Source organism: Macrotis lagotis, chromosome 3 (assembly GCF_037893015.1).
Source record: "Macrotis lagotis isolate mMagLag1 chromosome 3, bilby.v1.9.chrom.fasta, whole genome shotgun sequence".
Taxonomy (NCBI): domain Eukaryota; kingdom Metazoa; phylum Chordata; class Mammalia; order Peramelemorphia; family Peramelidae; genus Macrotis; species Macrotis lagotis.
The window spans coordinates 68,067,372-68,082,658 of NC_133660.1; the positions used below are offsets into that span (position 1 = coordinate 68,067,372).

The 15,287-nt window shown below is 37.6% G+C and overlaps 1 protein-coding gene across 1 annotated transcript in view; it reads right to left on the reverse strand.

The window, feature by feature from the left end:
- Positions 1-5,417, reverse strand: part of CYP4V2 (cytochrome P450 family 4 subfamily V member 2) — a 33,323-nt gene extending 27,906 nt beyond the window's left edge. Inside the window, exon 1 of the mRNA XM_074228806.1 lies at positions 4,735-5,417. Within this exon, the coding sequence (XP_074084907.1) occupies positions 4,735-4,951 (217 nt within the window). The 5' untranslated portion in view covers positions 4,952-5,417. The remainder of the gene's footprint in view (positions 1-4,734) is intronic.
- Positions 5,418-15,287: the final 9,870 nt, after the last annotated feature.

Genomic DNA, 15,287 nt, shown 5'->3' on the forward strand with positions numbered 1-15,287 from the left:
TAAAAATCATGGATCTTATAAAATATCTCTGATTTTCTGAAAAACCATTGAGATCTGTTGGAATTCATTTTTTAAAAATAGAAATAGGAAGAATGACTTCCTGTATGATGGTTAAAAACAGAAACCAAATTCTCTATATGGGCTTATATGCTAAAATATGTTTTTTTTAATTTTTAAAAATCTAACTTTTTTAATGTTTGGGTTATATTTTCAATATCTTCCTATGGTGCAAGATGAGAATCTGGTTTTTTTTTTTCTCATATTGTTAGCCATCTTTCTCCAAATATTCTTTTTGGTTTGTTTTTTTTTTTTTAGGATTTTGCAAGGCAAATGGGGTTAAGTGGCTTGCCCAAGGCCACACAGCTAGGTAAATTATTAAATGTCTGAGACTGGATTTGAATTCAGGTCCTCCTGACTCCAGGGCCAGTGCTTTATACACTGCACCACCTAGCTGCCCCAAGGATCAGCACTTTTACTACTAAACCATACTACCTCTCAAAAAACAAAATTGTTACTCAACACAAAGAAGAGCAGAATTATGATAACTAATGTAAGAGAAGGTCATATCCCTTTGGTGGGAAGAGAGGAGAAGATTAAAAGTCTCCAAGAAAAAGGCATTTGAATTGGACTTTGAAGGATTTCAACAGAAAGGGTCAGGAAAAAAGATCTTTAATAGGTCAGAAATGGCAATTAGCAAAAAATACAGAGTCTAGAAATCAGAAAAAGATAAGATGGAAAGACAAGTTTGCTTGGAACACTGAGTAGGTAGCAGGTCATAGTTTTGGGATAAAAGCAGAAAGTTAATCAATTAGAATCAAGAACCTATATCCAGGGGATGGTTTTAGAAAGGAGAATCCTTCTTCCCTTAAGAAGAATAAAAGGAAGAGAAATATAGACAATGAAAATGAAGCTTTTTCTGAAAGGATGCAGGGTACATGTGGAAAAGAAGAGGAAGAAGTAAGAATAGGACAGAGAAGACATAATACAAATTTGTAGTGAATCTAATTGATGAAGTTTCCAGTTAATTTCAATTAATTAATTAAACCAATTAATTAAATTTCAATTAGTCCATTTAATGAAATTATATGGAGGAAAGGTGCAGAGGAAGTTCAAGATCATTCACCTCAATAAAAAACCAGGCAGATGGAAATAAAAATGGAGTTTCCTTGAGGAGGGTAGGAAAATTTTCAAATAGTTATTTATGTTGGTGGGGAATGGTAAAGTAGAAAGGATACATTTAATTGTTGTTCAATCCTGTCTGACTCTATGTAACCCTGTGGGCTTAAATCAATAGAATTTTTTTGACAAAGATACTAGAGTGACTTGTCATTTCCTTTTCTCATATATCCCTATTTTACAGGTAACAACTGAGGCAAATACTGGTTAAATGACTTGCTCAGGATCACATATCTAATAAGTATGTGAAGAATTCACATTTTCCTGACTCTGGGATTAGTGTTCTATCTATCTACTACACTAACTAACTAGATGCCTCAGAAAGGACACTTGCTCTGCAATCAAGAAACAAGAGTTCATATTTTGCATCTGATCTATGTTATCCTGGACAAATTATCTAATCTTCTGGGTTTGTTTCTTCATCTGTAAAATAAGAGGATCAGACTAGATGGCCTCTGAGGGTCCCACCTTTCTCTGGAATTATGATCCTATGTTCACATCAAAGAGTGTTGGACACAGAGCAGAGATAACATAATCTAAATCTGTAGTGAATTCATTAAAAAAAACTTCAGTTGGCCTAGGAGTTGAGAAAATCAATGGTGGTACTGATATTTATTTGTTTATTTCCCCCTAAAGATCAAAAGAACCTTGAAGGCAGGAAGTAAATCATATTAATTTTATATCCCCTATAGTACCTATGCTTAGAGCATTGCCTAAGTACTATCCCTAAGGTAGCCACACACACTTCCCCAAAAAATTATAGAACTATTTTAACTAAAATTTTAAACTTGTTTTTTTAAAAACTCACCAATAACAAAAAAGATCCTAGTTCTTTGAGTGCATTATTATAAGAATATACAGAAATAAGTAATTGTTTATTGATAGCAAAGTCATTCCTGGGAAGCCAGCATGTTCCCATCACACACATAACTGCTTCAGATACTTTATCAATTCATTTCTTATTTTAAAACTGTACCATTCACTAGAGGTTAAAATTTTTATACCAATAATTGCCTTCAAAGTTCATAGCTTATGGGGGGAGGGAAGCAAGAATGGGGGGAAAAATTGTAAAACTCAAAATAAAAAAAATCTTTCTAAAAAACAAAAATATATGTATATGTGGATGAATGTTGAAAAACTTTCATAGCATGTATTTAGAAAAATAAAATATCAATAAAAAAAAGTTCATAGCTTATGATGGGTGGTGGAGGTGGGGGTGGGGCAGAGAAATCTGTATTTTTTACATGACTATTTTAAAACAAACTGCCATAAAATCTGGAAAAGAATCACAGATTTAGAACTGGAAGGGATTCAGTGGACAGCTGGTCCAAATCTCTTATTTTATAGATAAGGAAACTGAGATTAAAGTGACTTGTACAGGTTACATGGTAGTTAAGTGTTCAAGGTAGGATTTTTACAAAGGTCATAATTCCAGTATGCTTTCTGGATTTGTTATTGTATTAATTTCCATGGTTCTCTTTCAAAAAAAATGTTTTCTGTTAATCTCAACATATTCTATACATCATGAAAAGATAATCTTAAGCTGATAAAAATTTTCTAACATATACTTTTTTTGCAAGGAATTGGTGTTAAATGGCTTGCCCAACATCATACGGCTAGGTAATTATGAAGTGTCTGAGGCCATATTTGAACTCAGGTCCTCCTGAATCCAGGGCCAGTGCTCCATCCACTGTGTCACCTAGCCGCCCCTAACATATATTTTTGACTAAAGATTAATGAGAGGGTAAAGTTGACAGTATTTTATACAGGCAAACAAGCTAAAAGTAGTCAACTAACATTTCAGCCTTGAAGCTGAATTCAAGATAAACATTTTCTATCAGACTATTAACAGTAAAGTTGGGGGCACTGCACTAGAAAGGAGTTCAGAGGTTCTAGCCCTGATCTTATCACTAAAGTTTCCACTTGAATTTAGTCCAATAGTCCAATAATAACCTCAAGGCTCCTAAATTTTTCTACTGCTAGAAATGAAAAACAATATACTGGCCCAGCCTAACTTATGCAAACATTTTAAGGATAGCAATAATAATAGCCTTTGAAGACATGCAAAAATAGATTTAGAAGAGTTCTATGATTTATTATTAAAGACCCTTTGAAATATTACTTCTACTAAAATAGAACTGAGATCTTCCAGCTCTTAGTAAAGGTTTATAAACAAGGACTTCTGGCATTAACAAACAACTTTTCTAGCAAATTTCCCCCAGAATTCAGCTAAAACCCTCAGTCAGTCAAGTTCAGAGATGACTAGGTCTGAAGGAAATGAATATTGTTGTATAACCCCCTGGATCATGTGTCAATGAAAGGGGAACCAACATAGGAAAGTAGAACATGGCTTAAAATGTTACATCTTAGGTCCTAAACCAACCTACATATTATTTTGGGGGGTTCAAAGTTATACTGGAGTCCTTAGTATATGGGGATGAGGAGGAAATTAAGGTATTTGTCTAGTTTTGTGTGAAAGATCCCTTCTGGCTTGAAACAATTATTGTGACAAGGGCAATGTTTCATGAAAATGAAACTTTTTTCTGAGATGAGATGAGTGTATTTCAGAAGGAAGAGGAAGTAAGGGTAGGGCAGATAAGACATAGTCTAAATTTGTAGTGAATCCAAATAATGAACATTCTCAACTATAACTCAAGAGCTGAGAAAATCAACGATAAAGATGGCTATTTTCCTCACTAGAATGAAAACTTTGTTAAAGGATGGTTAAAGCTAGAAGGGACTCCAGACAGCAACTCACAATTTCATAGGCTTTATTGTACACAAGGTGTGTTCCAAACAATTTTGTGAGGTAAATAGTGCAAGCATTATTATTCCTATTTTACAGTTTTTTGAAGCAACTGAGTTTTGGAAAGGTCAAGTGCATTGCCAATGGCCACATAAGTAATTAATGTCAGTTCTGGGAGTTGAGCCCAGGTCTCCTTTCTCTAGTTCCCGGGTTCCTGCCAATCCAAGTCCCTAGTTTACTAGATGAGAGGGCTGAGGCACTAGAGAGAAAGTTCAAGAACTGTAAGAATCGGCTTTTGACTCCAATTCCATCTCATATCAGGAAGGCTCAAGAACAGGAGGAAGCAGATCACAAGGAGCACAGAGAGCCAAATCAGAAGTGCACACAGGGTACTCCAAATCTCAACTGCAGAGCAGGCAACCGCTGGAGAGTTTGGAGATTGTTAACTAGCACTTAGGAGTGGTAGAGGTTGCAAGGACTGGCAGATAGGATGCAACTTACTTAAGGAGGAGATAAAAGGGATCAAGAGAGAGGGGAGAGAGGACAGAGAAACAGAGAATGAGACAGAAGAAAGAAAGAAGGGAATTTGAGGGTCGGGAGAGACTAAGGAAAGGAGAGAGAAAAGAGGGAGATGAAGAAAAGAGCGCGAGGATTCAGGAAAGGGGAGATGAGGTGCGATAGAAAAAGTAAAGGTTAAAGAGCTAGATGAGGATGGAGAGCGAGAGAGTGGGTAAGTGCAGTCATATTGCCTGCAGACTGAACGGAGCGAGGGGCCAGTTGCCCGGACGCAGCAGACCTGCCCATTTACTTACCTTGGCTATCAGATTTCATCAGCAGGGAGTGCCCCAGCAGCGGGTACGCGGTGGCCACCGTGGGGATGGATTTCATCTGCTGCCATTTCCGGACATAAGCAGCCAACATCTGCAACAGAGTCAGCGCGAGGATAGTGCCCAGAAGGGTAACCGCGCCCGTGGCGCCCCAGTAGAGTAGCTTCTGCCCGACGGGCACCAACCACATGTCTCCTCCCATGGTGGCCTGTTGCTACTCGCAGCCCCAGCTGCAGGGCCAAGGCAATTCTTCCCGGACAGACTAGGCTCGCTTTAGGCCAATCTGGTTTTAGCCTGGCAAGGCGGCCAGGGGAGCTCGACCGGGTCGTCCGGGGCTCGGGGCAGAGGAGGAGGGATGCTGCCAGCCTGCTACGACCCTCTCAGGAGCTGGCTTCCCCAGAGTTTAATTTGCAAGCCTATCTGAGCAAGGCGGGGCGGGGGAGGAGGAGGAGGAGGAGGAGGAGCTGGAGCTCCTGTTTGCTCCCTAGGCGCGGCTGAGGATTCTGAGGGCACCGGGAGAACAAAAGAGGTCTACAAGGCGATCAATTCGAAAACTGAACTTTGCGCCCCCAACCCTTAGAAACGCTGCAGTCCCACTGCAGTGCGAGGCGAGGCCCGCAGAGCCCTCCGGGCTCCAACGGCCATGTTTCAGGGCCCAAGCCCCAGGCGAGCCTGGCTTGGCGTGTCTGCGGAGTTTGGGGGCCAGTCAGGCTGGAGAGGGAGAGCTGTTTACTGAACTGGGGCGGGGGTGGGGGGAGTGGGGAGGGGGAGGAGACTCAGGCCCCGGGGCGGGGCGGGACGAGGAGGAGCCAACTTGTGTGGCGTCATCAGCAAAAGTATGCTTTCAAGGTTTTGGAAACTGGCTCTGGAAAGCCGGTGTTGTCAGACACGGGCGCCACCCTCCTCCAGGACATCTAGGTTACCGCAATAGCCTGCTTCGGGGTCGACCCACCTCGAGTCTGTCCCACTCCAGTCCCTTCTCCATTTGGATCCTAAAGGGATTTTCCTAAAACTCAAATCTGGTCAGAACACCGCCTACTCAGGAAATTCAACTGTTTCCTATGCAGCCGGTGCAAATTGTTTCGCTTGGCATTCCAATCCCTTCAGAAGCTAGCCCCCACCCATCTTTCTAGTCCTGACACTTCTTCCATCCAGTGACAATAGCCTGTGACCCGAAAAAGTCCCTCCATCTATGCTCCAGACGTCCGCCCCGACTATCTTCCATGAGGGGAACTTAGCTGCACTCTGACTATGGGCCTCCCTGGCTTTCGTTTAAGTCCCAACTAAAATCACAACTTTCAGAAGCCCTTCCAGTGTCTTCCTCCTTTCATTGTTTTCTATTTATTCTATAGTTTGCTCGATGTTTATTCATGTATAGCTGTCTCAGCCATTAGAACCTGGGGGACAGCGACCGTCTTGGGCCTATTTTTCTATCCTCCACTTTTGGCTTTTGCATTTAATAACTATTATTTGAATGATTTATTTGAAAGGGACCCTAGTTAAAGTCCAACCCCTTCATTCTACAGATTAGGAAACTGATATGCTAAGAGATGATTTAACTTGCTTAAAACTGATTACTAAGTGGTAGAGTCTGGGTTGGAATTTAGGTGAGTCTTTAGTCAAGTCACTGCATTAGATACCTTGTGGTTAGTTTACAAACAGATCTCAGGGGTGGCTAGGTGGTGCAGTGGCCCTGGAGTCAGGAGAACCGGAGTTCAAATTCGACCTCAGACACTTAATTACCTAACTGTGTGGCCTTGGGCAAGCCACTTAATCCCATTGCCTAAAAAAAAAAAACAAACCCAACAACAATTTAGCAGATCAGATATAAACAGATCTCAAATTCAACCTTTTGAAATTCAAATAGTACTATCAAGAGTGATTTTCATATTGTTTATTACAATGTGTAATGAATTTGATAATAATACCTTCTTCCTAAAGACACTTTTTCACAGGCAGGTTCTGGATCTGAGAAAACACTGACAACAAAATATCCAAAGTAATTTGCTTTAATCCTGACAGGTTCTACATTCTTTCTCTGGACTCAACCTGCCTGTTTTAACTATATTGATTGGTTTCAACTGTACTGTACAATAACAAGGCATTCCCAAGAGTATACAATCAACTTAGCCAATCTCACAGTACCAGGGGACACCCGTGTTAGCCTACTTGGACGGTTAAAGGTGTTCCAATTGTATTGTCCTGCACACTGGGCTTGTCCTGGAAAGATAACTCAAGCCCCCAAAATGATTTTCTCATATATACTACAGTGCAGCAAGGCAGAGCTTAAAGGAAGAAGTAATCCCATGATTTGCAAATGGGTTCCTTAGAAAGAAAGTGATTATTAAACTAATGCTTTATTACTGGCATTCTGTCTCTGGTCTGACTACCCAGGTATGTCTTGACTTGATTCAGTAAAAGTTCTATCAACAACACACACACACACACACACACACACACACACACACACACACGCACACTTAAGATAATAGTTGATATTGCTTAAATGTCCGGGGGGAAGGATGTGACCTACAGAAATAAAGACATAAAAGTGTATGGGGATGGGTCATCATTATGGAAAAATTAGTATTCTAAATTTAATCTCAGGTGGCACAGTGGATAGAGTAATGGCCTGCCATCAGAAAGATCTGAGTCACTTTATGTTGTTTGCCTCGATTTACACAGTCTGTAAAAGGAAACATAATCTGTAAAATGAATTGGAGAAGGAAAAGGCATGATACTCCAGTATCATACAAGGAAGCCCCAAATGGGATATTGAAAGCCTGAGTTTTGAAGTCAAAGCAGCTCCTCCAAGTTTACTTCAAGGAAGACTTGATTAGTACAAATCATTGAATTATGTACAAATTAGTGCAAATCATTTTATATTTGAGGAAATTGAAGTCCAAGGTGTTAAGTAACCTGCTCTTGATCATTCATGTAGTAAGAGGTAACATAGTATATAGTAAATGATGATGAGGATGAGGATGTTTGTCCTTCATTCTTTTTTTAGCATCTTTATTTTTTTCATCCAATATGCTCATGTATATTTTTAAGTTACAAAATTTCCTTCCACCTTCCCTTCCCACCCCCTTCCTCTCTGAGGTGAGCCATTGTACGTTACCAGGTTACCATTGTATGTACATATTTTTGATAAACATGTTTACAGATTAGTCATTTTTGGTATGAGGAATTAGCTTTAAGAGAAAGAGATACATAAGAGATAATTTTTACAAAGTGTTCATCAGATTCTGAAGGGTTGCTTTTTTGTTGTTTTGTTTTTCTTCCTCTGGATGGGGATAACATTGTCCATATCCAGTCTAATACCCTTGTCCTTGCTCTCTGAACTGCTGAGAGGACCTGCTTCCATCAAGGTTGAGCATCTCAATATTGTTGGTAATGTGTACATTGTTCTCTGGGTTCTGCTCCTTTCACTCAGAATCAGATCATTTAACTCATTCCATGCTTCTCTAGAGAACAACCATTTATAGTTTCTTATAGAACAATAATATTCCATAGTATCCGTGTACTATATCTTGTTTAGTCATTCCCCAAATGATGGGCATCTCCTCAATTTCCAATTCTTTGTCACTACATAAAGAGCTGCTATGAATATTTTGCAATATGTAGGACTTTTCTCATTTTTTTTATGATTTCTTCTGGATATAGGCTTAGAATTGGAATTGCTGAGTCAAAGGGAATGAACTATCTTTATCACTCTTTGGGCATAGTTCCATATTGCTCTCCAGAACAGTTGGATCTATTCACAATTTCACTAGCAATGAATGCATCAATGTTCCAATCCTCCTACAACCTCTCCAACCTTGGTCATTTTCCCTTTTGCTCATCTTGGCCAATCTGAGAGGTGTGACGTGATACCTCATAGTTGTTTTAGTTTGCATTTCTCTAATCAATAATAATTTGGAGCACTTTTTTCATATTATATATAACTTTAATTTCTTCATTTGAAATCTGCCTGTTCATATCCTTTGGCCATTTATCAGTTGGGGAATGATTTGTGACCTTATAAATTTGATGCAATTCTCTCTATATTTTAGAAATGAGGCCTTTATCAGAACTCCAGGTTCCCAGGAGTTTCCCTACTTTCTGCTTTCCTTCTAATTTTGGCAGCGTTGATTTTATTAGTGCAAACCTTTTTTAATTTAATATAGTCAAAAGCATTCTTTTGCAGTTTATAATGAGCTCTAATTCTTGTTTGGTCATAAATTTATCCCCTTTCCACAGATCTGATAGAGTATTTCTTGATCTATTAATTTATCTATGATGTTACCCTTTATGTCTAAATCCTGTACCCATTTTGAACTTATTTTTAATATAGAATGTGAGTTGTAGGTCTATGCCTAGATTTTGCCATATGATCTTCCAGTTTTCCTAACAATTTTTGTCAGTGAGTTCTTATCCCAGAAGCTGATGTTTTTGGGGTTGTGGAGTAGTAGAATGCTGCAGTCATTTACTGTGGTTTCCTTTGAACCTATCCTAATCCAATGATCCATTACTCTATTTCTTAACCAGTACAAGGAAGTTTTGATGACTGCCACTTTATAGTATAGTAGTCCTTTACATCTTTTTTTTTTCATCAGTTCCCTTGCTATTCTTGACCTTTTGATGCTCCAGATGAATTTTGTTACTATTTTCTCTAGCTTGATAAAGTAGTTTTTGGGTAGTTTGATTGGTATGGCAATGAATAAGTAATTTAGTTTCAGTAGAATTGTCATTTTTATTATATTAGCTCAACCTAAACATAAGCAATTGACATTTTTCCATTTATTTAGATCTGACTTCATTTGAGTGAGAAGTGCTTTATAATTGTGTCTATACAGTTTCTGGGTTTGTCTTGGGAGGTATATTTCCAAGTATTTAATGTTGTCTATAGTTACTTTAAAGGAATTTCTCTTTCTATCTCTTGCTCTTGGGCTTTGTTGTTCATATATAGAAATACTGATGATTTATGTGGGTTAATTTTATATCCTGCTACTTTGCTGAATTTGTTAATTATTTCAAGGAGTTCTTTGGATTATTTTCTTGGGTTCGCTAAGTATACCATCATATCATCTACAAAGAGCTTGCTTCTTCATTGCCAATTCTGATTCCTTCATTTTCTTTTTCTTCTCTTATTCCTACAGCTAGCATTTCTAATACTACATTGAAAAGTAATGTTGATAATGGGTATTCTTGTTTCACACCTGATTTTATTGAAAATGCTCCGAGTTTATTCCCATTACATATAATATTTGTTTGTGGTTTTAGATACTATTTATTATTTTAAGGAAAATTCAATTTATTCCTAAACTTTCTAATGTTTTAAATAGGAATGGATGCTGTATTTTATCAGACTTTTTCAGCATCTATTGATATAATCATATGATTTCTGTTGGTTTTGCTATTGATATGTTGTTGAATTATGCTGACTGTTTTCCTAATATCGAACCATGCCTGCCTATCCTGCTCTAAATCCTACCTGATCATGGTGTAATATCCTGATAATAACTTGCTGTAGTCTCATTGCTAAAATTTTAAGATTTTTTCATCAATGGGGAGATTGGTCTATAATTTTCTTTGTCTGTTTTAGTTCTTCCTGGTTTAGGTATCAACACCATGTTGGTATCATAAAAGGAGTTTGGCAGAACTCCATCTCCTATTTTTTAAAATAGTTATTGTAAAATAGGAATTAATTGTTCCTTAAGTGTTTGACAGAATTCACTTGTAAGTCCATCTGGATCTAGAGACTTTTTCTTAGGGAGTTTATTGATGGTTTCTTCCATTTCTTTTTCTGAAATGGGGTTATTTAAGTAATGTATTTCCTCTTCTGTTAATTTGGGTAGTTTGTATTTTTGTAAATATCATTCATTTCATTATATTGGCATATAGTTCAGCAAAGTAGTTTCGAATTATCTTTTTAATTTCCTCCTCATTGGTGGTTGGCTCATGCTTTTCATTTTTGATACTGGTAATTTGGTTATCTTCTTTCTTTTTTTAAATCTATTTTATTGGCTTTTTCACAAAAACAACTCAGTTTTACTTATGTGATCAATGGTTTTCTTGCTTTCAATTTTATTAATCTCTCCCTTGGTTTTCAGAATTTCTAATTTGATATTTAATTGGGGATCTTTAATTTGTTCTTTTTCCTAGTTTTTTTTAGTTGCATACCCAATTCATTTATCTCCTCTTTCTCTACTTTATTCATATAGGTATTTAGAGATATAAAGTTTCCCCTCAAAACTGCCTTGGCTGTACCCCATAAATTTTGGTATGATGTCTCATTAGTATCATTTTCTTGGATACAATCATTGATTATTTCTACTATTTGCTTTTTGATCCAACCACTGGGTCCAGTGGCCAGATATGAATCAAGAAGACTTGGGGTGGCTAGGTGGTGCAGTGGATAGAGCATCCACCCTGGAGTCAGGAGGACCTGAGTTTAAATACAACCTCAGACACTTAATAATTACCTAGCTGAGTTGACTTGGGCAAGTCACTTAACCCCATTGCCTTGCAAAAAAAAAAAAAACCTTAAAAAAAAAAAAAGACTGGAGATGATCCTGGCTGTGAGGTAATCAGGATTAAGTGACTAATCCAATGTCACACAGTTAGTATTTGAGTTCAGATTTGAACTCAGGTCCTCCTGACTTCAGGATCTGCATTCTACTCACTAGCTATTCATATAGTATATAGAGAGATCTCCTTGAAATCAGGAAAACTTGGATTCAAGTTCTGTCTCAGACACATAACTGGCTGTTTGATGACCCTGGATAAGGTATTTAACTATTCTGTGCTCTAGACAATTCTCTAATAAAATTGCAGAGAAAATGCCAAATTGCCTTGATAATAGATAATTTCCTCACCAGTAAATTCTCTATTTTTGTTGTTCACTCACATGCGTCTCTCTGTGATCCCATTTGGGATTTTCTTGGCAAAGATAGCGGAATAGTTTGCCATTTTCTTCTCCAGTTCATTTTACTGAGACAAAACAGGGTGAAGAGACCTATCCAGGGGCACACAACTAGTAAGTGTCTGAGACTGAAGTATTCCTGGCCCCAGACTTGGTTCTCTATCTGCTGGTGCCACCTCAGTTGCCCTAATAGAATTCTTTGTATTACTGAAATGAGGGTTCCACTTTCTATCCCACAAGTGTCAGAATTCTAGGTTCTCTAACTCTTAAAGCCATTGTTCCTGGACTACCTTTAAGTACCTGCATCCTGAGAAAAAGCCACTGTTGTGTTTCCCTGTTTCAGAAAAAAAAAAAATCATATAGCCACCCCCCAAAAAAAACCCTAAAAGTGTTTGAATTTCCTGAATATTCAGGATTTGATCTTGGAATTCTTTGATTCTTCCAAATTTCCTCAAGACCACAAAATTTCAGCTTACTAGAACAAGAGTGACCATATATCCAACCAGACAAACAGAACCAGATGGGAGAAGAACAGTCTCTGTTTCCCTGCTCCCTTTCTTCAACCTCCAATCTGGGCTAGATGGGGACCACTTAGCAAACAGATCATGGTAGTAAAGTGTCTTCTTGGTTCTAGAGGAGAACTTGATAAAAGTTTTTTTTTCTCCTTAAATAATTCAATATTTATTGCGCACCTTAAAGAAACTCGCTAAGTCATTTTAGGTTTGTAATAGAAATGGATTGGATTTGAGTGAAATGGACTGAGCTAAGTCACTAGCCTCACTAGTGGCCAGATCTGAATCAGAATGACTGGAAAAGGCCCTAAATGTGAGGCAATCAGGATTAAGTTACTTGCCCAAGGTCACACAGGGAATTAGTATCAAGTATATGAGGCCAGATTCAAACTCCCATCTTCCTGACTCAAAAACCAGTGCTCTGTCCACTGTGCCACCTAGCTGCCCCTGATAAAGTAGATTGGACCTCTAGGTATGATTCCTCAATTTAAGATTTTTGTGATTCCATGAGGAAAACCCCTCCCTCAAAATGTATGGATTTGTAAAAATACTGTCAGAAGATCTGGGTTCAAATTCTGCCTCTATTACCAACAACTTCTCTGGGCCTCAGTTTCCCATTACTAAACCAGCATAAAACTATTTCTGTTTAAGAGAGGCAGATTTTGACTGAAAAAAAAAAGGTTAAAATTTGAAGTCTTCAGAAATGAAATGGGTTTATAGAGGTCTTCAATCAAAGACTGGGTGACCATATATTTATGAAGTTGAAAAGGAGTTACTTGTTCAATTATAAGGCAGTAATTTCTTTTCTCCCCAAAACTAAAACCTCAGAGTCCAGTCTTCTGATGAGTTTCTCCACACTGGATTAAGCTTTCTGATGACAGATGAACAACATTCTGTTGGCATAATCTACAAGAATCTGGAGAGTCACTTCCACTCCACTGAGACCTTAAAATAGACTGGGGAAAGATTTCAAAGAAATATGAAATCTCATGGCAGTCTGGTCAGTCAACAGTATTGTGAACAGAGGCATGGAACTATGTTGGTTCTGGGAACATTAATGAAAGCAAGTGCCTAGGCTGGACCACAAGATTTGAATTGGAGACTAGTAGACTGGAGCCAAAACACTTAAGGCTAAGAATTTGGAGTTCAAGACAGTGGGAACCACTGAAGATTTTTTAAGCAAAGAAGTGAGATGATTTTAACAATAACTGACAGATAGTACTTTCAACACTATGGGGCAAGTAGTGTTATCATTGACCCCCATCTTAGAGGGGAAAAAAAAATCATAGAGATTAAGGCACTTGTTCAAAGTCACGCAGCTATTTAGGATTTAAACCTACTTTTGTTTGTTTTATTTCAAATAAAGTATTTTTTCCACTATACCACAAACATTGTATAATATATTGATGTACTGATTTATAGATGTGATCTCACCTATTAGAATTTAAACTTCCTGAAGACAGGAGCTATTTTTCCTTTTTTCTTTATGACTAGAAATTTGCAAAGTACCTGACATATATGGTTAGCATTTAGAAATTCTTTATTGATTGATATAGATAAGATTAATAGATTAATTATTTTCATTTCAGTTCTTTGGTACTATATATTTTCTCAATCAATGAATGTTAACAAAACACTTTCTAGTGCTTGGAAGGGGTATTATTTTTTAAAATATCAAAAATATCCTCATACTTGAAAAGGTTGAAAACCATTGCTGTAGACCAGAGATGTGAAACATGCAAATAGTAGACCACAACCCTGGTCTACTATGGTCATGTTAGCCTGAATCACATTAAAATGTAATGGGAAATATTTAACAAAATAAACAATAGCACAATAGAACATACATAATATAGCTTTCTATGTCAAAAGGGATCTTTATTATATGGTTCAATGACTCCTTTCTATCTGAGTGTGCAATCAGTGCTCTATATCAACTTTTTTGGTTCCTCCATTAAAATATGAACATCCCTCTTATGAATATGTTTACTTATTTATAAATTATATGCATATCCTAGTGTACTACTAATAATATAAATTATGCAAATTACACATTTTGATATTTAAAGTGAGGTGCTAAGAATGGAATAATATGGTCCTGAAAGAAATAGGGACCCATTGGAGTTTGTCTAGAAGACTAATTTGTTCATCAAGGCATCTAGGGTTGAAGTAGTTAGAAAGTGATTAGAGTCAAGAAGACTTATCTTTCTGAGTTCAAATCTGACTTCAGTCACTTATTAGATGGGTGGCCCTGGAAAAGTCACTTAATTCTATTTGCCTCAGTTTTCTCATCTGTGAAATGATCTGGAGAAGAAAATGGTCAACCATCCAAATATCTTTGCCAAGAAAACCCTAAGTGAAGTCATATCTGAAAAACAACTCTACAACAATAAATACTATAGGAAGATAATTTTGTTAGTTCTGTGAACAATGGACTAGAGAGAGGAGGGATATGAATCAGGGAAATAAATTAGGAGATTATGACATTAGTGCAAACCATAGGTGATGGTGCTGGACATGTGAGTAGAGAGACAGGATGTGAAGAATATGGAAGTAAAATCAATGATTGGACAAGGGGGTGAGGAGATAGAAGGGTCTTAACACCAAGGTTATCCTGGGTGACTAGGAAAATGGTGGTATCCATTGATTCTGATGGTGCTGCAATGAGTTAGAAAGATTGGAAGTCAAATTTGACCTCAGACACTTGCTTGTTTGACTCTAGGCACATCACTTAACTTCTCTGTGCCTCAATTTTCTCAGTCGTAAATTAGGAATAATAATAGCACTAACCTCCAAGGCTGTTGTGAGTATCAAATGAGATAATACATATAAAAAGCACTTAAAACCCAGTAGCACTATGTTAATTTCTTTATCTTCTCTCCTTTCCCCTTGACATTAATAGGGAAGTTTGGAAGAAGTGTCATTCAAGGGGAAGGGGAGGAGGGAAGAAAGTGTAACAAGATCTTTATGTAGGTCACAACCATTCTAAGCTTTCTCATCCTGTAGGATTCCCTCTTTTCCACCCAAAATAGAGGTGAGTTTTTGTTCACTTGCCACTAACTCAATGTGGCCTACCTTTCAAAGGATGCCTTGAGAAGCCACAGGGTGAAAGGGAGGAT